The sequence below is a fragment of the Neopsephotus bourkii genome, unplaced genomic scaffold (assembly GCF_033783945.1).
Source record: "Neopsephotus bourkii isolate Nb327-2 ecotype Australia unplaced genomic scaffold, CSIRO-AGI_Nbou_v1 NB_1376, whole genome shotgun sequence".
In the NCBI taxonomy this organism is placed as follows: Eukaryota; Metazoa; Chordata; class Aves; order Psittaciformes; family Psittacidae; genus Neopsephotus; species Neopsephotus bourkii.
In genome coordinates this window covers 1,654,903-1,678,814 of record NW_026901855.1, presented here as the reverse complement: position 1 = coordinate 1,678,814, position 23,912 = coordinate 1,654,903, and the positions used below count along the sequence as shown (strand labels likewise).

Below are 23,912 nucleotides of genomic sequence, written 5' to 3'. Positions count from 1 at the left end.
TATAAATATTTGTTTGAAAAACATAGTGTTTTCCAACAAGAATGTTGTGTGGGACAGTGTCGAATGCTTTACGCGAATCCAGGTAGATGATGTCAACTGCTCTACCCCTGTCCATCAGTTCTGTAGCCCCATCATAAAAGGCCACCAAATTGGTCAGGCAGGATTTCCCCTTAGTGAAGCCATGCTGGCTGTCACCAAGCACCTTGTTGTTTTTCATGTGCCTTAGCATGCCTTCCAGGAGAATCTGCTCCAAGATTTTGCCAGGCACAGAGGTGAGACTGACTGGTCTGTAATTCCCCGGGTCATCCATTTTCCCCTTCTTGAAAATGGGGGTTATATTTCCCTTTTTCCAGTCATCGGGAACTTCACCTGACTGCCATGATTTTTCAAATATGATGGCCAGCGGCTTAGCAACTTCATTCGCCAGCTCCTTCAGGACCTGCGGATGGATTTCATCAGGACCCATGGACTTGTGCACGTTCAGATTTTTAAGATGGTCTCGAACCAATTCCTCTCCTACAGTGGGCCCAAGGTCTTCATTCTCACAGTCCCTGCATCTGCCTTCCAAGACTTGGGTGGTGCGGTCAGAGCCTTTGCTAGAGAAGACCGAGGCAAAGAAGTCATTCAGAACCTCAGCCTTCTCCAAATCCTGTGTAGCTAGTTCACCCGAGAGCTTCCTGAGGGGGCCTACGTTCTCCCTAATCTGTTTTTTATTTGCTATGTACCTGTAGAATCCCTTCCTGTTATCCTTAATATCCCTAGCCAAGTTTAACTCTAACTGGGCTTTAGATTTCCTAACCTGGTCCCTAGCTTCCCAGACAACATCCCTGTACTCTTCCCAGGCCGCCTGTCCTTGCTTCCACTATCTGTAAGACTCTTTCTTCATTTGAATTTTCCTCAGCAGCTCCTTATCCAGCCAAGGAGGTCTCCTGGCCCTCCTGCTGCACTTTCTTCTGGCTGGGATGCAACACTCCTGAGCCTGTAGCAGGTGATCCCTGAAGACCAACCAAGAGCCTTGAGCCCCCTGCCCCCGAGGGCTATATCCCATAGAACCTTACTAAGCAGGCTCCTGAAGAGGCCAAAGTCTGCTCTCTTGTAGTGCAGGGCAGTGAGCTTGCTGCACGCTCTTCTCACTGTCCTGAGGATCTCAAATTCAACCATCTCGTGGTCACTGCATCCAAGGCTGCCCTGGAGTGCCACATTTCCAACGAGCCCTTCCCTGTTGGTGAGCACAAGGTCAGTCATGGCACCTCTCCTTGTCGGTTCCTCTATTACTTGCAGAAGGAAGTTGTCTTCCACACAATCAAGGAACGTCCTGGATTGCTTGTGCCGGGCGGTACCATCATTCCAACAGATGTCAGGGTGGTTGAAGTCCCCCATGAGAACGAGGGCCTGTGAGCGTGAGGCTTTTCCTATCTGCCTATAGAGTGCTTCATCCACAGATTCCTCTTGATCAGGTGGTCTGCAACAGATCCCCACAGTAATGTCTCCCATTGCTGTTTTCCCTTTAACCCTGACCCACAAGCTCTCTGTTATCTGCTCACCTGTCCCCAGACAGAGTTCCATACTCTCCAGCCTATCCCTAACATAAAGGGCAACTCCCCCTCTGCTTGTCTCTAAATTGGAGAGACATCAATTTGATGAATGGACCACTTGGTGGATAAAGAACTGGCTGGATGGCTGCACACAAAGAGTTGTGGTCAATGGCTCAACGTCCAGCTGGAGACCTGTAACAAGTGGTGTCCCTCAGGGATCGGTGTTGGGACCGGTCTTGTTTAACATCTTCGTCACTGACATGGACAGTGGGATTGAGCGCGCCCTCAGCAAGTTTGCTGATGACACCAAGCTGTGTGGTTCGGTTGATACGCTGGAGGGAAGGAATGCCATCCAGAGGGACCTTGACACGCTTGTGAGGTGGGCTGATAGTGAAGTTTAACCATGCCAAGTGCAAGGTCCTACACCTGGGTCAGAGCAATCCCAGGCACAGCTACAGGCTGGGCAGAGAAGAGATTCAGAGCAGCCCTGTAAAGAAGGACTTGGGGGTGCTGGTCGATGAGAAAATGAACATGAGCCAGCTTCAGTGTGCGCTTGCAGCTCAGAAAGCCAACCATATCCTGGGCTGCATCAAAAGGAGCGTGACCAGCAGGTCGAAGGAGGTGATCCTGCCCCTTTATTCTGCTCTCGTGAGACCTCACTTGGAGTATTGTGTACAGTTCTGGTGTCCTCAACATAAAAAGGACATGGAACTGTTGGAACAAGTCCAGAGGAGGGCCACGAGAATGATCAGGGGACTGGAGCACCTCCCATATGAAGATAGGCTGAGAAAGTTGGGACTGTTCAGCCTGGAGAAGAGAAGGCTGCGTGGAGACCTCATAGCAGCCTTCCAGTATCTGAAGGGGGCCTATAGGGGTGCTGGGGATGCACTCTTCATTAGGGACTGTAGTGATAGGACAAGGGGTAATGGGTTAAAACTTAAACAGGGGAAGTTTAGATTGGATATAAGGAGGAAATTCTTTCCTGTTAGGGTGGTGAGGCACTGGAATAGGCTGCCCAGGGAGGTTGTGAATGCTCCATCCCTGGCAGTGTTCAAGGCCAGGTTGGACGAGGCCTTGGGTGATATGGTGTAGAGTGAGGTGTCCCTGCCCATGGGAGGGGGGTTGGAACTTGATGATCTTAAGGTCCTTTCCAACCCTAACTATTTTATGATTCTATGATTAGCTACCTTATATTTATTTGTTTGTTTATTCAAAGCTAATGTACAATTGAAAGTTTTTACTTTCTCAGATTTCTTACAAATTATCCAGCCTAGACCGCTCTTCTGATGCACTAAAGCTCCCAGTAAAACAATGAAACTGAACAGTTGACAGTCTAGTACCAATATAGATTTAAAAGACAGCATGGAAGTGCAAGTGAACCACCCTATTCAAAGAAGGGAGAAAAACTACTATAAAAAACTTTTCCAGTGGAGTTGCACATGCAGTTCCAAGAAAACATTTCATATTTTTAAGCAGAACATACTTAATTATATACACTGAAAGTCAGTAACTCTTTTTTCCATAGATACAGTAGCTAAGCAGATTTTTGTACCTGGTGGAGGCAGAATTAGTCTGCGTTCTCTATCCCAAGGAGGAGACAGAGATCCAGTATCTGAAGGTGGTCTGTGGGGATCAGAACTCAGCTCTCCTCTTTCATCACCAGCTTCATACATTGGTCCTCTGGATCCTAATCGAAGAAACAGATAGCTCTTTACCCAGGTATTTTAAATCCTCTATTAAGGCTTTCTTCCTTAAGCCTGAAAATAGTAAAATAAATCAAGGAACGGCAACACTGTCAACATATGAGAGGCACATGGCTCCACAGGACTTTCCAGCTGTTTGCTGATGACCAGTTATGTTTACTAGAAGTCTTTAAAAGGCTGGTTTGGGACTAAAAACTTTGCACTCCTGTTGAACTAAATCTAGAATATCTGCATTTATTTTTTTTAAATAATAATTTCAGAGTTTCAATTTATTAAAATCAGAGAAACTACTGCCCTCAAGATAACTCATTTCCTCAGTACTAAAATACCTGCTGCTAAACCCCAAAGTAGCACACTGAAAGTTAATACCCTCATCATAAGAAAATACCACATTACATTCAACACTTCTGGTTCTAATTCTTTATTCAAGAAAATAAGTAAGAACACACCTGCTCAACACATAAGCAGGTGCAAGAGGAAGTGTAACAACCAGTGATTTTAGGTTGCAAGCTTCCTTTAAAATAGAACAGGTCTGAAGAATTACAAAAATACTGAATTCTGGTCTCATTCTCTATCCTAAAATTCAACCTAAATTTGACGCCATTTCATGTCTTGTGTAAAGTGAGATGAGCAGTATAATCGCTCTGCAGCTGCCACTATTTAAACACATCATTCGTTTAATCTGCACAAGTTACATTAGTGCATGACTGTGAAATGGGCAGTGGTTATGTCTTTGCATAGTCTCTTTGCTTGCTTATACTGCATCCTGAAATGCAGTTTTTACTCTTCCTGACCAGGAACAGCTGAGCTACATTTACAAGGTACATTGGACAGCTCAGTTTCATTACTTACTGTCTCTCTACAAATAAATTGTCAAATATGATTTTCATTGTGTGTGGTACAGCTACAGTTGAACACGGAATCTCAAACTTTTCTGACTTAGAAAATTAATCAATTTTCATATGCACCCACATACACTTTTTACAAATAATTAAATAAGTAGTCCATGCTGCTCTTTTAAAAATCAATGTTGATTAATTAAATCCTTATAGAAGAGACAGACATATTTCCCAGGAAACATGTACAAGCTTCAATAGGTTTAACAGTAATAGTAAAATAAATAGTATCTTCTTTATTACCTGTAACAGATGCTGAACTCCACTCTAGCACTTATCTACATTATCCATCAACATCAAAAATATGAAAAGTGTTTTTTCTTCCCTTACAACCCATGACACCACAGCTTGCTTTTACCTACTCCTCAATCTCTGAATTTTACTCCTTACAGAAAACCTTCCTGGTCCCTTTTATCAGTAGGAAAGAAAATGTTTCCACATATAATGACTGCCTCAAATTTAGAACAAAGGGAGGAAAACAAGCATCATGATCCCCAATAAAATTTAATGTTTTTGACAACACAGGTACTCTCTCCTCTTGCCAAATGCAGACTTAATGAGATAGGAGAGGCAGTACTCTTTCTTCAGAAAGATAATCTTGTTTACATTAAAATCACAAGTCTATTTCAGCAGAACCCCATCTGTCCAAGAAATAAACCAAGACTGATTATGTTTGGCTTTTCACTTTCCTCAATCTATGCTTCTAAAGTGAATCCACTAACTAACCTAATACTAGTAACAACTGTATTTTCCATTGTACTGTTTCATTAGAAAGCTTTAGAAGCAAGTTGAAAAACAGGGAGAATTTGTCCAATCAACTGTTTATACTGAATTAGATGTTTTAATACTTTTTGTCACCAGCAAGAGGAAAAGGTGTGACAGATTTATGGTAGAGGAGAGAGAAATCCAGAATAGACAGATTTTCAAGTTTAAGAATTGTACCTCTTCCTCCTCCTCCACCTGGAAGCATAGGTGAAAGCCTTAAAGGACCCTCCAATAAAGTTGGAGGAGAAAGAAAAGCTCTTGTTTCAGATGAAGGCCGGCCCATTGGTGAGGGTCCATATGGGGAATGCTCTGGAACAGTTAAAACAAAATACTCAAGTTCACGGTATTTAGTTTAACAAATTGTATAATTAACTTCTCAGGTGAAGTTGAAAACTAAATTGTAAAGGTGAAATGAAAATCGTGCTCTACACACGTGTATCACGTTCCCAGTCTACTCTCATCAACACTACAAACGCTCTTAGTTTCAACAAAATACTCAACATGACCTAGAGCCACTTATTACCCAACAATTCTTTTTAAATGACTGTTACTTGTACATACACATGGCCAAGACAGTTCTCAAACAATTACAATTCAATACTCTACCTCTGCCAAATGGTCTAGCTGGAACATCAAGAGCATAAGGATCTTTTTCTAAAAGATCAAGTTTAAATTCTGCTTCAGTTAATCTGCAAATAAACAACAAAGAAGTAGTAAATAACCAAGAAGTGCAAAAGTTTTATTGGCCTGCACTGTTTACCGCTGTGTTTTCTATTTAAAGTGTTAATGAAGCAACATATTTCCTAAATAAAATGAAGACAGACAAGGATGTCACAGAACTCTAAACTTAAGAATTCCTGAAAGTATTTCTCTATGCTGCTGTATTTAAACTGTAATTCAGAAGTCAAAGTGGCATGTTAGATATCACATTTCCTAGCATGATATTACTGTCATGAGTACTCTAAACTGCATTCCAAGTATTGGTTAACTTCACACCTAAAGGTTCCTCCCAACGACCACCAACTGACTGGTTAGCCCCGTATTAACTTCTCAGATACATAAGCTGTAAAATCACTAGGTAACCACAACATGTGGTGGAAACATACTTATTTAAAACAAACAAACCAACCCACTCCGAAAGTCCTTGAGTCCCAGTACTACATTCTGCTTCATTCCTGAAATATTTCAATCTTTTTCATAGTTCTTAAGTTCTTGCTTTCTTACGTTATCATTACAGGAATGCTCAAATGACCCCCTTTCAGAACTCCAGTGGAATACTACACTCCCTCTGCACTGTTTAGGCCACTACTGATTAACATAGGTCTAGAAAACCCCAAACTGCATGGATCCAGAACATACGTGCCAAATTGTATTTGTTCACAGTTAGATCAGGAGCGCACTTACTTTTGTCTGTTATGTGCATTTTCTTTTTTTATATCACTGAGGTGTCTTTCAGCTGCTCGGGCTGCAAGCTTTGGGAAGGGACAAAAGTCAGACGCTTAGATATTGCTATTTAGTAATTAAATGCTTCATATATGTGACAGGACCTAGGTCCAAGACTTTTTTTTTTCCTATCTGAAGTGCGTGGACTCTATTTTCACAAGATACGACTTGCGTATAAAGCATGTGAAACAGAGCCTCAGATCTGTCACCAAATAACAGTAGCAGCTCTATTACTCAAATTTTCGAGGAATGACATGGCTTTCCTGCATGTTTTTAAAACTGCAGAAATAAAATTATTTGGCTACAGCTGCTTGAAGCATCTACAGAATATTTACAAGATTTAAAGTCTCAGATTTTATAAAATAAAGTTTTATTTTAAAATCGGATAGTAAACACTGTAAAATTGTGACCATGAAGTACCACAGCTTTTAACAGGATTCTATCTTATACAGACCACTCTGTGAAACTGCAGAATGTACTAGTCAGGAGATATTTTGAGGTTTCCTGTTTAGAAGAACAGGTAAAAATGGATTTTGCAACAACATTCTTAGGAAGTTGTCAATGGAACACACTGTTCTCAAAGGACACAATGTTTTGTATTAGTAGATAAAACGAGTGAAGTACATCCAGGGAAAATACCAAAATGGCATTGAAACAAGGCCAAAAATTTTTATTATTAGAAAAATGTCACACACTTGTTAAATGGTAACACGTTATTTCAGCAGATTTATGGCTACAGCAAATAATACTGTAACATCAGTGTACTGTGCTCATAGGGAGCTGGCTTAATTATTCCAACTGTTTTATATGATAGAAGTATTTTTAACATGCTTTTGTGTTGGTGACAGGCTAGAGTTAATTCTGATTATCTGTTTTTAACAAGAAACAAAAAAGTGATAAAGAAGCTATTCAAATCGTGGAAGACACACAAAGTTTAGAAAAGTCAGTAGCTGGAACATACCCAATTATCATGAGCTTTTTTCTCATGTGAAGTAATCTGTGAAAGAGAGATTCATTAGAACATTATCCATGTAAAACAAGAGAACTTCAGACTGAGTATATGCTCTTATTCATCAATTTAATGTGTGTGGATAATTTATAACGAGACATCTAAATGTCAAATTCAACTTTTTAATAAAGTTATCTGGTGATCTCTGCTGTGAAATTGTGGCAGTCAGAACCAGAAGACAGTGCTGGGGGGGGAGTGAATGGCAAAAAACCACTCAACAAAATCACGCCAAACAGTATCACAACCTCACTGAAAGCGGTATTTCAGTTGCAGGAAGATCCCATCTACTTGGCTTAGATGGCAAGTAACACACAGCGCATACCTGATTCTGGTAAGAACGAATGGTTCTTTCTAGCTCTTCTTCAAGATCTTTTGCTCGCTCTCTGTAACAAAATTAAGGTTTATAACACTGTAATAAAATGTGGAGGAAAGTAATTTTAAATACAGTAAACACAATGGTAAACATAATGTATAATTAAGTTTGGGGTTCTTTTTATCCAAAACACAGTATTGTCACATAGGCCTATGGGATACATGAAAATTCTAAGTAAATCACTAAGGGCGAATTCCGTCTTCCTGTATGAACACTGAAGAATGTCCTTAAGAATTTTACATTCTAGAGACAGAATTAAATCTAATCAACATTTCAGGAAGCATTGTTAATCAGTATCTTTCAGTTAGAGTCAATACTGCATAAACATTGAAGGAAGGTGGGGAATACGCATTGCAGATAGAAGAATGATGCCATAGTTCCAGAAACAACAGAAACAAATTAGAGGTAAACAGCTGGTGTAACACAAAACAGAGCCAAGCAGTAAATAAAAAACAAAACCCCAAACCAAACTACAAAAAATATTTCCACAGTTTACCAAAGAATTTCTAAACAACAGTACTGTTTTAAAAGCTCAGACATACAGAAAAAGAATACTGTAACTATAAAACATACATGTTAGGAAAACTGAACATTGTATTTACCTCACAGTATTCTTCTAACTTCATATTTTTATCTCTGTTCAGTAAAAGGAACTAAAGATCCACTTCTACCATTCCATTAAAGCTAACATGTCAATACAATTAGCATTCTAATGGAAAAAAAAAAGTTGCTAATGGTCTTAAATACCCTAATTTTTTAGCAAAGCAAAAGCTTCCTTAGTATCTATTATTACACACAAACCAGCACGTAACACACACACACAGAGCACAAGAAACTGGAAGAAAATACATTCACTTATGCTGGTGTTTTTATTAATTCTCTATTGCCTTTTGTTCACTTTGGAACAAGTGATTACAGTAACTGAAATCTGTAATTACCTGTAGCTGTTCAGTTCTTCAGCAGCATGATTTATTTTTTCATCTACTTTAGAAAGCTTTTCTTCCTTCTGTAGGCGTTCTCTCTCTTCTACTGTCAGCTTTCTTTAAGAAAAATCAAAAACTATGGTTAACTATGTTTCAAGTCAACAATTTTGTCATTGGTCTGTCAAGAATGTATGATGAATACATGATATGTATCCAGATAAAGAGTTTTATAGGCAGCATATGAAGTGGCATAAATAGCAGTAGTTTGTATTCCTATCAGTTTATTCAGTTCATTAGCTGGTCTATGTTACACAATTAGATTACCACTGTTCCTAAAAGGATTCTGGAAGACAATGCATATTACCAAAGAATATTTCTATATGGGGGCAGGAGGGAAGCAGATACAAATCAAATCAAACCAAAATAAAACCCAAACTGCACTAACTTTCAGTGATTTGTTCTGGTACTTCTTTCAAATTTTAATGTAAAAACCCTTTTAGACAAGAAAAAAGGTTGTTATCAGCTATTACAAAATAGTTATTAAAAAAATACATATATTCTTTACAGGTCTCTCCTTTTAATGCCTTATTGGACACTACAGAAGAGAAACCCCACATTCCAAACCACAGAATATGCACAATGCAATTCTGCAGAACACACGTGGATGCTACTGCTTGCATACAGCCCTGAACAGGTAAGCTGGTCATTTTCCTGTAAACAGCAGTCCTTCATAATCAAACTATCTAAACAATGGATCTTTTGAATATGATATAAACTTCTACTCAATCTTTATTTCCCACTTTTCTATTTCCCTTGTTTTTAAAAGATGCCTTGTTAATACTAATAGCCCCTTTTATTCTGCTGTCTCATTTTGGCTTTTCTAAAATTTTCAATAAGCAGCATACATTTGCTGAGCTTCAGTGTGGTATTTTTAAATATCATCCACACAGTCTGCTAACATTTTTCCTTTCTGACTGTCCATCATCGCTTCTTTTTAATAGGTTCCTTCCCACTCCCCCCTGCATTTAAAAAAATCAAATGTTAATGTAGTGGATTTGTAGGTTTTGCTCCATCTACAAAGATGTTAAATATCTATACAAACATAGGTATTTCAGAACAGATTATTGAAAATAATACTTAAAGAGGTCCTGCATACTGCTCAGTACAGGATCAGGACTTGTGCTGCTTCTTTTGCTGCCTTCATGATTATGTCTGCTCCTTGAAGAAATAATTTCTGGCTAGTAAAACTGTAGTTCTACCACTGCATCCTAAAATGGTGTATGCTTCTCCCTCCCTTCCCCATACACAAACACACACACACACTTCTGAAGGTTATTACATGTCCTATCCCAACTTTATTTCTAGACCTTAACATACTTCTCATTTAAATCTGTCATATTTCCTATGATCATCCTGACTGTGAGGCAGATAGTACAGCCCTCATATTCTATCCTCCTTGGTGAGGAAAGCGTGATTCACAGGGGTTCTATGTTGCTTACTGAAACAGCTTGTTTATGTTTTAATTCTAAGCTTAATTTTATAAGAGCATCCCACCTCTGCTGACATTACTAGCTCTCTTTACTATATAAAATATATCTCATAGTTAAAACAGCTAGTGTTTATCATTCTTTCAGCAACTTTGATAGTCTTACTACATAATTTAATAAAAAGTAATAGTTTAAATAAAATTTATTATTTTCAATAATTTAATAAAATTAATCAACCTTTCCCACCTTAATAATCAAACTTTACCCACCTTATTTCATAGATTAAAAATTTGTTACTCCTTGTTTTATCTTTGTTTCTGTACTGTACTTACTGTGGAAAAGTCCCAAAATAATATACCACTACTTTCATGGAAACAAATTCTATAATATTACTGTGATCACAAATGTAAATGAAGCTGAAATTTCGTGTAACTTCATGTACAACTTCATAGGATCTTCACAATCCAGAAAACTCTGGAAAGCAGTACTCAAATTTTCAGTAATTTTCAGCAACCCAAGTGAAAAGAGTTACATTAAAATCAAACAGTAAACATTGAAAATAAAAAGAGGAACTGGCACCTGTGTAATTTCATTTCATTTTCTTGATAAAGCTCAGTCATTACTTTAAGTTTCTGCTGAAGCTTTTGAACTTCACTTTCATAATGTTCATTTTCAGACTGCAAGGAAGCTTGTTGATTCTGAAGATGTTCTATACGTTCTGTCAAATTTAGAAAGAATCGTATTAGGATAATGCATAATTTATAAAATCAAAATATTTGCAATATTTTAGTACATTAGGATTCTGCAAAACTCTTTGATCCCATGTTGGTTTAATAATATAAGCAATACTATATTCGTGCATATCTGAGCTTACATCTAGCCTTTGCTCCAAATCACATAGCTTCATTGAAAACAATATAGATTTCCATTTAGGGCTCTTATTGCGATTACTCTGCTACAGAAGTAAAACCAGTACCATCATACACTTTTTGCAGATTTACCTACAGGTCTTACTGAGTAACTGAAGGGCTACTGCCCTAACTACCTTATCTTTCCAAATTGGAATCTGTCTTGTTTCTTTTCCTATTTACTATTTCTATGCCTCTCTTCAAGAAACACAGAATGCTTAAAGTAAGTTTGAATGCCTTTATAGGACAGAGTTACAATCAATTTGGGAAACACACTAACACAAAGACTCAGTTCAAAGGATTATCAAAAGCTGAAAAATACAGTTGTACAGAGCATTTCATCACCCAGAAACCAAACCATAGTACATTCAAATGTGACAGCTACACTGCTGGTTGTTATCTATAAAAGTAATAGCTAATGACAGGCTTTAATTTGAATCAGAGTGGCAGTGTTTTCATTTCATAAGATTTAATTCAGTATGTTCTACACAACAAAAGAAAAAAGAGAGACAGATGCTTTCAGGTACAATTCTCTAAATGCAGCGTTTGGGATTTTAAGAAGTACTGAGCTTGCATTCATTACAAACTAATAACAATTAAGCTACCATTTTTAATAGATGGTTTTAAAATTTAGATTAAAACTCCATTATGTCCAGAAATTTTGCAATGAAGGTATTATATACTTATTAACAACTTTGTCCGTTTAAGACTTATAACTATCATGTTATAGAATATTCCAGCAGAGTACAAAAAAATTTACGAAGTGCTTTAGCAACTTCAACTGCTTTACCTTTAAAATCAAATACTTAAAATAGCTAAGCAACTTAAACTCAAACAGGCATTTTAAAAATCAAGTACAGCTATTAATGTAAGCTTAATTCAGTTTTTCCTGGAAGTAACACTTCTGGTCTGTAACACCACTTTACAAAAGCAGCACCTTATTAAATTTAAAGGCAAAACAACGTTTAATTACCTGCAAGTTCTCCTTTAGCTTTATTTTCATCAGACAGTTTTGAATACATTTGATCTCTTTCTGTTTCCAGGGTCTTTAAACAAGCATTTAACTGCAATCAAAATAAAATAAAAAAAAAACGATCAAAAAATAAGCACTTTCAGATTACCAGAAACTTTGCATGAAAAAATATCTAATTAAACATTAAAAGATGCTGAACTCTGTGCTACTGAGATCTATATGCAATTAAACTTACCCAAAAAATTGCGTATGTTCCCTCTAGTTCCCCCAAGTTTCTTAAAAAATCACATACCTTTGCAGCATAGATCAATTTCTTCACAGTTCGTTTTTGCTGATCATCTGATTGACAGAATAGAATAAATCACATAAAAAGTACTAAAAGGTTTGTGACAGAGCTTGCTTTTATAATAAAGCAATCTTCAAGATATCATGAGAGGCATAGCAGATTGGGAGGAAAAAGAAAACAAAAAGCAGTGTGTGTGTTTGGATATGCTATGCCTGTATTTTAGTGCTTTGTTTGCCAATCAATTGCCAATCAATCAAACTTGGAATGCTCAGACTAAAAGTGAGACGTTGAATACACACTGTAAGTTTTACTGTGATGTGCCTTGTGAAATAATCAGCACCAGCATAAAAAGAAGCTGCAGCAAGAAAAAGGTGAGAGAAAGGCTTTTCTGTGCTGCTGTTTTGAGGGGACCCACATCTATGCTCATCTGATTCTAGGGCTATCATACTGCCTGCAACAAGTAACACCTGCATAAGGCCAAGGAAGCAGAAATTAGGCTCTAAGGACCTTCAGTGCTATTGCTGAGAGAACTTCAAGAAGAAATGAAAGCTAGATTTCCATCTACAAATGTCTGAGAATCTCTGCTTAATACTAATATAGGCTAAAGTCATTCTGCAAGAGACTGAGTACTGAATCTTTACATTGCTGTATGGTAATATATATGCTTTAGCTATATCCAAACACTACTAAATAGTAGCATAGGCTGTTATTCTGAAGGTGTCCAACTGTCACTTAACTGTCTGAAACGAGTAACACCTGAGTTTCGAAAAATCTGACTTCTACAAAGCTAATCCTTCAACTTTCCTGGAAGTTTGTTAGTTCTGTATTTCTAGAACATCTATTAAATTAAAGATGAGAAGCTATACAAACCATACCTAAAGGCTCTCCATTCTCTGTTTCACTCTTTATATCTGTGTCCCAGTGATTATCTTCAGCATCATCATCTTCTCTTATTGCTGAACTCCAGTCTTTCATCTTCAGTAAGTATTGTGTTAGTGACTAAGAAAAAGCCCCCACAAAACACAAAGAGTAACATAAATACCAGCAACGAAAATGTAGTTACCATTACAATTACTTTTTTAGGAGTTCTGTCCTTTATTTATTTCTCTCTGTAGATTAAGTGAGCCCCCCAGATGCCTGATATGACTTCTTCTATTGCAACATACACCTGCAGGTCAACAGGTGTGTCCTCGTGAACTTTTCAGATAGCAAAGCACACATGTATTTAGCAGGTACATGATGTACGCACACACATGTAAGAATATACCCCCAACTCCCAGCTCCAAATAAAACAAAAATAAAATAAAAATGCAAATAGTCAATCAGAACTGAAAGTTTTTTCTTTATTTAATGTACTTCCAAAGCTATCCGACTGCTGCATTGTGCTGCTAAGCAACCTTTTCTGTTTAGCAGCAAACAAGACATTAGAGGATGGAGACAGCAAACAAAACCCCAGAACAGCTTAATGCATACTTAGACAAGGAGACTTTATTAGGCTTTCTTGGAACTCCATTATTAGCATCAGTCTGAATAATTTAGTTTAATGCTAGCTGTCATAATTTACCTTGACTTGACTCTCTTTATTTTTCAGTACTTCTTCTATATCTGCTTTAGAAGACTCAAGCATCTTAGTTTGTTCATTTAATTCACTAAATCGTTCACTCCATCCTTCAGCTTCTTGTAAAAGCTAGAAAGAAAAACAGCAGATTAGCACTGACTGTCTATCCCAACCAAGAATCAAGGATGAGAACCTGAGCGTGTTATCTATATTATCTGTACATAAGCAGAATTTTAACCTCTCACGCGTCAGTAAGAATTAACAGAGATAAGACTACAAGACAGAAGAGAATTAAACCTTGAGAGTTGAAAAGTAAGACTTTAATGTTATTGTCCAGTTGCTTTATGTGCAACAGCTCTCCCCTGTAATTAGTTGTTAGGATATTTTTAAACACTTGTAAGAACAGTTCAGTTAATATTCCACTCAGTTTAAAAACCCTGATGTGACAAAAGCAACAGATATAAAATAGAGACAATTTGTGTAACAGCTACAAACACTGGGCAATGGATGGAGAGAACACTCATTCTCCAATATGCACACACACTTGTGAAATTCTACCTGGGTCTTTTTGACCTAGTAAAGACTGGAAAGGTCAGGAAAACCAGGAAGCTTTTTAGAAAGCTATTTAAATTCATATGAATTGTAAAACTGTACTATGGCAGGGGTTTGGAACTAGGTGATCTTTAAGGTCCCTTCCAACCCAAACAATTCTGTGATTTCTTCTAGTCTTGTATATACCTCTTAGATTTTTTAAATTTTATTTTAAAAAAGGTTCCCTGTTACAGAAAGTCACAGCAACTGCACGTATTCAACACCTGCTAGTATGTATCTTTGTAATTAACTGTGGTTAACGAAAAAAAGTAAATTCCAAGGTTATATTTTAGACATTCCATAAAAAATTCTCATTCACAAAAATACTTTACAGCAACAAAAGGATTAGCACACTTAAGCACCACATCATTAAAAATAACTACTGCCACATATTATCTAATTGAACCATGCCTTCATATTGTGAGAACAAAATTGAACTGACTCAAATTTCTGTTAAAACAAAACATGCAGTACAAAAACATGGGGCAGCACAAAAAATTTTGCCTTAGTATTGCTTAAAATTGCTCAACAGGCAACTAGTTTGAAAGCAGTGAATGCACAGAAAGGAATAACTAGGTTGAGCAACAAGAACAGCCAGTTATACTAAAAATAAAACCAGAAAATGGTAGTTAAACAGGGGAACTGCCATGCAAATAGACAAGCAAGCCTGAACACTACTTATTAAACTAGAAGGCATAAACCAAAAAACATGTCACTAGAATTGGGTGAACCCCACTTGGCAGACAACTGCACCTTTTCATGCAGTCAAAGCCATATATGAATTTGCAGCCTCATGCAAACTACGTTATTACAGATAAATCAAAAATATTCTCTACACTAATACTGCTTAGAAGACGTACACAGGCAACTACTTTTCTCATTAACTGTCATCCTCACAGGGAAGCTAAACTTTAAGAGATTCGTTCATCATGAAGCCAAAGAAAAAATAAATACCCGTGACTTTATGTACCTGTAAGAATTTTAATACAGAGAAATAGCAAGGATTTGCAATAAGCTAAAGCAATATATATTTCTGACGTTCCTGCAAAAAACAAAGCACAGAAAGTATGGAGTTCATTAACAGTTCCCTTGTTCAAACTAAAAGGCCCAATCCTCTCTCTGACACATCATAAATCTGAGACAGCACATCTGTCAAAATGTTTAAGCTACGATGTACCAGAAGATTATGACCCATTAGTGTAAATGGACAGAGGAAGAAAGTACTCTAGTTTCTGTGAACAAGTAACACCTTTGTTACCTTTTGAGCACAAGTGAAATTCCATCTTTAAAAAAGAAGTAAGAAAGAAAAATAAAAAAAGGATACAGGTATTCTAATATAGCAAACTGACTTTCACATGCTTAGAGCAACCTCATAAAAGCAAATACAAATAAGCAAAGCAAATACTCCCTCTTCTTCCCTTATCAGGTTTCATCAACTCTTATCAGGTTATTTATCTGCTAAAAAGCATAGCAAAATACAACATACACAAATGTTCTCACGTTACTAAACAAATGCAACAAAGCTCAGTTAACAGCAAAGTGTAGCTATTTTTCCTAAATAATGTGATTAAGCAACTATGCCCAGGCTATTTTACTTGGAAAGAGTGCAAAAAATCTTACTTTTTTTATCTAGGAACCTCGTAATTACATCCCAGGAGTTGGGTTTACTGATTTCCATGCTGCCATCCCTAACCCACCTGAGTATCTATAAACTGTAGAGTAATTGTCTTACTCCAAGTACTATTTTTTAATAAAAGATGAAGAATCTTTTCACATGCACAAAAATAAATCTCTTCTTTCTTGGGGAACCCAATACATTACCAAACAAAAAACACACACACACACAAATTCCCTCTCTATTAAAACTGTGTACTGCTTCTCGAAATGCTTTACATAAGTATACAGTGACATCTGGAATAAAAAAAACAAGACCAACCCCTTCCTCCTCACAGAAACTAACAAAAACGTTGCACAGATTAAGTGGAAAAGACTCCTGAAAGAAAATATAATTCTCATGCAACTTCATCTCACAGTGATAACACCCAAATCTAGTGGTTTTCCACTCACAACATCTAGTAAAACTGTTCCCTTTTTTTTCAGATACACACATGTATTCCTTCTAAAATCAGAAAAAGTTAGGAAGTTTTACAGCTAACACAGCTCTGCAAAGCTGAAATACTCCTGCAGAAAATTTTTTATTTCCAGTAACCATTTTTCCCCCTCCTGAATCAGTAAGTCTGATAAGTACAACGTTTTGACAGAGAGGACCAAAGCACTCCCCAGCTTTTTATGACCGCTAAAACACAACAGGCCTGTATTTCTACTCTTTTCCTTCCACTCTCCCTCTCAAGGATATCCGTCACATTAGCATTCAGACAAAAAGGAGATCAGGAAAACAAGCACATATCCATCAAACAAACAAACACAACAGAAAATCCCCAAATAAACCAAAGCAAGCCAACCAAAACCCTCAAAAAACCAAGAACATTCCATGGAATATTTAATGTCCAGACAGAATATTGTTTTGTCAGAAAAAAAAAATAAATTGTAAGACCTGTTAATGCACGGGACAAGTACTGCTTATACTGAACATTTTAAATAACCAGCTTTGGGATCTGGCTACAGCACTGAAGAAAATTAAGAGCTAAAATTTGGGAAATAACAGACCTTTCTGTTCCTTTGTACTACTTATCTGTCTTTCCATTAATTAATGCATAGTGACATTAAATTTTTTACCTGCCTCTTGCATACTCTGCAATTTCTTAGTTTTTGTTTTCTAGATCAAGTATAAACATTTTCTCTCTGCCTCTCTAGAGGATCCTAGCTGTGGACCTGGCTCAAATCTTTCTGCTTTCCTCCATGTCTCAGCAAAACTCTTATCAGTCTTACATTACCATATGCTCTCCTTCTCACTGAAATCTATGTGTGCTTCCCCACAGACTCTAATCATTAATTTTCTTTAAAAACACGACTATTTCAGACAAAGTTATTCCAACATAAAATCAATGTAAAACCACGTCCTCTTCGTCATTTCATTTACCAGAACACACAAGGGGTATTAACAAACACACCTGAGGATGAGCTCCTTGGAGTCATTGTATTTATAGTATCATAAGAAAATACAGTATTTCTAAGGACACCTAGGAAGAACCTACCTGCTTTTCACTTTCCTGGAGATGGCAGTTTTCATCTTCTGCATCTTGAACAGATGTCTTGAGTCTCTCTGTATTAATCTGATATACTTTTAGGGTGGACTTGGCCTAAAGTGAAATAAGGTGTGTTATTTAAACATTATAGGTGAATATATAAATGGGGTATTATTTGACTTACTCTTAGGTCCTCTAGCTGTACTATAAACATGTTCTCAGATTTTCACTACAATTTCAACAATTTTTGCTGATTCTAGTTTTGCAACACTATGTATCACTATAGAGTAAGAAAGCAAAGACAAGGTAACCGTGCTTCCCAGTAACTGCCGACCATTATATGAAATTCAAAGTTGCTAAATCAAGTCACACAGAAGTATTAAGCCTTATAAAGTCTTGGTTTATACAGCACATTATTTCTGCAGCCTGAATAGAAAAAAAAAACCAACTCAAGCAATCCACCAACAGACCACCAAAAAACCCCCACCAGTTAACTACATGGAAAACAGATATGGTAAAGACTGGAAAACAGAAACTATGAAGACTGTACATACCTCATCAATCTGTGACTGGAGAGATTTTACTTCATTCTCTAAAGACTCCACTCTCTCCTGACTTTCAGCCACCTGAAAATTATTAGTTGTCATATAGCTTCTTCCACAGATTTGACTGAAAAGGTCTAGGCAATTAATAAAGTTATTTTAATTTTCAAACTGAGAAGGTTCTACTGCCAAATCAGTAAACACAGATCTAATCTTTTGAGTATTTTCCTTTATGGGTGTCATTTTTCTGATATGCCACAAGGACTATGAAGGGACACAAAATGGGAAGAGATTCGTTTAGAAGATTTGTTTTCTCCACTGAGACTTTTATTGTGGGATATTTTTTTAATAAATAGTAACACAAACAGGATTCCATTTATTCTTACCAAGTTATCATTTTCTGATTGCTTTGATTTTTCTTCTTCCAGTTCTTTTTCTAAATTCTCTATTTCTTGATTGAGTTCCAAGTTCGACTTGTTCAGTTTTTCATGCATTTCCTAAATCCAGTTGTTTTGACAGTTAACATAAAATATTTGACATTAATTACATATGAACATGACAAGTATGTTTTAAATATGATGGCAAAGTATATTTAACAAATTTAACTACATCAACGGTAAATCTCAAAGTATTCTAGAGACTCTTGCATGTTAACAAACCCTGTAACAATCAGCTTTATAGGATCTGAGGTGCAGAATGAAATAAATCTATTTGCTTTTCAATTACATAAATTTCACAGAGCCTACTAGGTATCTGATTCACTTTTTTTGAACTCTTTTACAAATATACTCTCAGTTTGGATGATATAAACAACGTAGTGGTATTTTCTGTTTACAACTGTGCTCCAGTAGCCTATAAAATATAAATTAATTCAACCAGATTTGAGAAAAAAATATTTCATGCACTACTCTCTCTTAGAAACAATTTACTTTTTAAAAAAATAAATATTGTCTCATGTGCCATTTGCTCCAGTATCAATCATTTTAATGCAATTGCTAAAACAACTTCTTAACTTAAATGTCTTACTTATGTCATTTTCAGTAATCCAAGACTAAAATAACAATGCTTTCAAAACAATTAAGGGGTTTTGTGCTTTTGGCTTTTTTGGCTTATTTGTTTTTCTTTTGTGTTTTGGGGTGGCTTTTTTGGTATGGGCAGCGTTTTCCTGAAATACTGCCTTAAGCTGTGGAAACTACAATTTCTATTTATCTTTTTACCTCAAAAAAAGACGGGTCTGTTGATTCTTTCATAACGTTACCATCCTTCAGAGACAATTCTAAATCTTCAAACTGAAAAGGAAATATTTTATGTCAGAATGGATGTACAGAATTGGCTGAAATAACAATATTAATTTATGATGCCCCAGTCTAAAACATAGCAACCACCTAGATATTCACAAATGCACCTTGCTGTAATTCAGGAAAGCCTTAGTCCGATTAGATAATCCCAGTGCCATAAAACAAAGCCATTTTGAAGTTGATTCCAGTGAAATATATTGTATTAAGAGTTAAAGGCAGAACTTTCTAATTAAGGCACTGACAGGAAAAAGCATTTGAAGAATCACTTTGAAAGCCTTTAAACATCTTACTTTTACATAAGTTTAATACTTAAAATACTTGATAAATGAGCCCATTTCTGTGACACATCTGAAAGCAATAAATGAGGACCATTACCTCTTTTTTGCAAAGGCTGAGTTTTTCAAGAATTTTGCTTTTGTCTTCAACTAGTTCAGCAATTTTATTGGCAAGCTGTTTTTCCCTTCCTAGAAAAAAAACAACAAAAAAACTCACCAAAGTAAACCAAAACAAATCCGCAAACAGTTAAGTGTTGCAACACTCAAGTAATTCAAAGGAGGAAAAAAAAACCAAAAAAAACAAAAACTCATACACAAAAAACCTCCCAAACAACAGTATGAAAAATAAGCTTACCTACATAAAGTCGACTTCTAACCTGAAACAAAAAGAATAAATACTGAAAATGTTTGATCAATTACTCTTCCATTGTCTCTGAAAAGTAATCTTTTAAGCCATGGTTTCATGATCAGTTTAACCTTGGAACTTTTTAAAAAAAAGAGATAAGTACAGGCTGCTGTTAAAATGGGCAAATGCACTCTCTGCTCTTGCCCCCTCCACAGCTATGTTTGCCCTGTCCTTCTCCCATTATAGTTAGACAGAAGAGGGTAAAGGAGGTTAGTTGTCACTTGGATCACTTTTATAATACACCTCTGTATAGTCATCATATAACCATGACTGTCAACACAAAATGGTAGTGCACACACATAGCCAAAAGAGTAGAAAAGGGGAGGGAAGGGGAAGCTCCACTTGCTAGCTCAGACTTAATTTCCTACGAGGAAAAAAAACCTCATATGTTATAATACTTAACAGTTAGAACTGGAGTCATGGTACTACTTGATGGGCATCCTGCCCAGATGCAACTTGGTGGGAAGTGCCAAATCTGCAGCTGCCACATAGGGTTTAGTGACCTAGAATCAAAATCTAACAAACTGTGGGACAAAATCCGTCCCAAATGGCCTGGACAAGAGATGCAGAACTTGGCTGAACCTACAAAAACTTTGTGAAGTTGTAACACAGCATTCTTCTCAAGGCTGGGCCTGGATCACATGCCTAACATACAATGGGTCCCTCAGATTTCCTGTTTCCTCCTTATTTAAAGACATGGGATGGCCAAGGAGTCTAAGTAACAGAAAAAGGGCGAGAAAGTTTTACGTACACCTTAGCCTATCATCCCCACAAAACCAAACCTTGTTATTTTTGAGTAAGTAACAATTATTCAAAGAGCAGTCAGTACAGTTTTAAGTCTTTTCTAAGCTATCAGTAACTTCCATAACATCTAACACTTTAGTGACATGTTCAGGAGGAAAACAACACTAGAGCTGCTGCTTGACTGATTTCACCTGCAATGCCTCTTTCATACTACCTACAGGGATGCTGCTAGAAAAAAGGAATCACCCAAATTATAAATACATTTACTTATACAAATACAGATCGCCTTCCAGACCATCTGAATCGCTGCTGCAGAGTTAGATGGTATTTTTCCAGATTTAAGGTAATGTTAGAACCCTAAAAATGCAATTGCTCATGTCTGAAAAACGGAACTACTATGTAACCCATCTTCAAACATGAGCATCGTTACATTTTGCACCAAAATCACATTCAGAATACTGAATTATGAACACTGGCCCCATTTCTTTAGTAGGGAGAATGTGGTAGGCCGCTGTTATTACTCAGATCCTTATTTACTCAGAATAGAAAACCCTTACCTCAAAAATATAATCTGTGTGTTAAAAGGTTTCAGTACTGCATTTCTCAAAGGCATCAGCTTAGTGCTCACAAACAGCACAGTGAGACTGGATCAGTATTCCAGTAAACGGAAACAAGGTCACTGTCGAAAGAGTTTTAAAATTACCCCCTTGGTGGGAATCCATCTGGATTGCTTTTGCTTACAATTAGCTTGAAAGATCTGAGCTGGTCACAGTCAAGGTAATCAGAGATATCAATACACATACACCGTAGGGAAGACCTTTATATCCAGAGAAATAACTTAAAGGCTGACTTTGAAAGTCTGGTGTGAAAATTAAAAATGGAAGAAAAAAAGAAGCCTTATTACAAGTTTCATTACATTTACTCTAACGATACCAGTCACTCAGTACATATCCAAATGCTTACTGTCTTGACAAAACAAGCTACTTCTCATTTCTCTTTCAGAGGGTTTCTAAATTCAATCACAACAGATTTAAAACTCTGAAACACTGTATATTTTGAAAAGAATAACAATTTCAATTCAAGCCATTAAATTCAAATCGTTAATGCACTCTACATATCTGCATATGATTTTAATAGTGCTGGTTTTGGCTGGGATAGAGTCAATTTTCTTTATAGGAGATACTATGGGGCTCTTCTCAATTTGTGCTGAAAATGGTGTTGCTAATATAGGGAAGTGTCCATTACTGCTGAGCTGTGCTTACACAGAGAGCCTTTTCTGCTCTCACCAGCAAGTAGGCTAAGGGTGCAGAGGTTGGGGGGGGATGCAGCAGGGAATGCTGACCCCAACTGACCAGAGGGATATCCCAATACCATATAAAATCATGCTAAGCATATAAAGCTGGGAGAAGAAGGAGGAAGGGGGAAACATTCGGAATAATGGTGTTTATCTTCCTAAGTATCTGTTACACATAATGAAGCCCTGCTTTTCTGAGGATGCTGAACACCTGCCTGACAAGGGGAAGTGGTGAATAAATTATTTGCTTTGCTTGCACTCACACCTTTTGCTTTACCCATTAACTGCCTTTATATCAACCCACAGTTTTCTCACTTTGACTCCTCCAAGACTCTCCCCCATTCCAATGCAGGGGGAGTAAGTGAGAAGGCAGCTGCACCAGGCTTAACTGACAGCTGGAGTTAAACCATGACACTTACCGACTGGTAACTTCTATACAGGAACAAAAGAACTGTAAAGGCTCCAGCAATGCCAGCACAAATCACTATTTCGTATGGGAAACCATACAGATCAGGACCAGGTCTCATATCTTCTGGTAGTGAAGCTACAGCCTGAAAAACAAAGTGAAAAGTTTCAACTAAAGGAAAAGAGGTTAATACCTTCAACAGAAATAGACATTATACGTTGGCTTAGTTTACATCTAAGGCTTGCAGAGGCTTGCACATCTAATTTTTTCCGAAATTATAACAGAAACCTTTGGTTTTTAAATTGCATATTTTTCATGGATATACTTTTATATATAAATATACCAAGTGAAGCAAAAAGATAAAGCTTCCAACAAGATATGATGATGGGATAAAGCTCTGAAAACTTTTCCTTCTGAACACACTAATTATGCAATTATGGCAAGTTCTCCTTCATGGGGTCTACACACTTCACTGTCAGAAGAATCAGCACTAATAAGTATTTATTTATAAGTATTTTATGATTAAGTGGTAGAAAAATTGCTTGGTATGAAAACCTCCTTGTCCACCTTCATCCTAAAATAACACACCAAACAATCAAATGATTTAACACATTTAAACACTTAAATACCCTCACAATTTATTTGTAGATGGATATCACTATTTGCTCAAACACCTGCTTAATGTAGCTCACATCTGCTACGTGTGACCTGTGCTTAAGAAATGTGTTACTGTAAAGACTTAATCTCGACTTCGGGGTGGGGGGGAGTGTGGGGTGTGCGAAATCAGAGAGCGTGTGCTGCACTGGTTTGGCTCTTTCAGACTCCTGGTATTCCCAAGGAAAGCTTCAGCAAGTGCCGCTCAGCTCCGATCCCGTCCCCCCCTCCACTTCCCGGCTGCGCAGCCTTCGGCAGGCTGCTGGGCCCCGACACACGCCGCCGAGGCGCTCCCCGGCTCACGTGGTTTCTGCGCCACACCTGCCGGTGCGGGTCCGTTTCTGTCAGCCCTGGGCCCCTCGCCACCCCCGACAGCGCCGTTCCCCTCAAAGACGAGGGCCGCGGCGCAAGACCCCAGCTACGGCTGAGGTGCACCGGGGCCAGCCGCGGGAGGAGGTGTGTCACGGCTCACCCTGCGCGCCCCTTCCAAGGCCAACCCGCCGTATCGCTGCGCGCTCTCCCGCAGTCCCAGCCATAAGCTGGCAGTGGCCACATCCAAACCATCGCCACGACCGCCAGCAGCCATTTTGCCGCGACCGGCACCAGCTTACCGCCGTGCGGCCCCTTCCGGCCACCCGCTTGACAACCGGCCTGTACCACTACCGGGAGGGAGGGGGAGCAAGGAAAGACGAATGCT

General features: G+C 37.7%; 1 protein-coding gene across 4 annotated transcripts in view; it reads right to left on the bottom strand.

The window, feature by feature from the left end:
- Positions 1 to 23,912, bottom strand: part of MIA2 (MIA SH3 domain ER export factor 2) — a 38,938-nt gene that overhangs the window by 5,642 nt on the left and 9,384 nt on the right. For 2 of the 4 annotated variants that reach the window (XM_061367347.1, XM_061367350.1), the window contains 19 exons: positions 22,575 to 22,706; positions 20,067 to 20,088; positions 19,812 to 19,900; positions 19,356 to 19,427; positions 18,525 to 18,635; positions 18,151 to 18,222; positions 17,606 to 17,710; positions 13,866 to 13,988; positions 13,177 to 13,300; positions 12,308 to 12,354; positions 12,016 to 12,106; positions 10,714 to 10,852; positions 8,663 to 8,764; positions 7,674 to 7,734; positions 7,304 to 7,339; positions 6,304 to 6,371; positions 5,506 to 5,588; positions 5,077 to 5,208; positions 3,088 to 3,222 (listed from right to left, as the gene is read on the bottom strand). In XM_061367347.1, coding sequence (XP_061223331.1) covers positions 3,088 to 3,222; positions 5,077 to 5,208; positions 5,506 to 5,588; positions 6,304 to 6,371; positions 7,304 to 7,339; positions 7,674 to 7,734; positions 8,663 to 8,764; positions 10,714 to 10,852; positions 12,016 to 12,106; positions 12,308 to 12,354; positions 13,177 to 13,300; positions 13,866 to 13,988; positions 17,606 to 17,710; positions 18,151 to 18,222; positions 18,525 to 18,635; positions 19,356 to 19,427; positions 19,812 to 19,900; positions 20,067 to 20,088; positions 22,575 to 22,706 — 1,744 coding nt within the window. Of the gene's footprint in view, positions 1 to 3,087; positions 3,223 to 5,076; positions 5,209 to 5,505; positions 5,589 to 6,303; positions 6,372 to 7,303; positions 7,340 to 7,673; positions 7,735 to 8,662; positions 8,765 to 10,713; positions 10,853 to 12,015; positions 12,107 to 12,307; positions 12,355 to 13,176; positions 13,301 to 13,865; positions 13,989 to 17,605; positions 17,711 to 18,150; positions 18,223 to 18,524; positions 18,636 to 19,355; positions 19,428 to 19,811; positions 19,901 to 20,066; positions 20,089 to 22,574; positions 22,707 to 23,687; positions 23,869 to 23,912 lie in introns of those variants that run through there. The other 2 variants (XM_061367349.1, XM_061367348.1) reach the window with 2 other exon arrangements.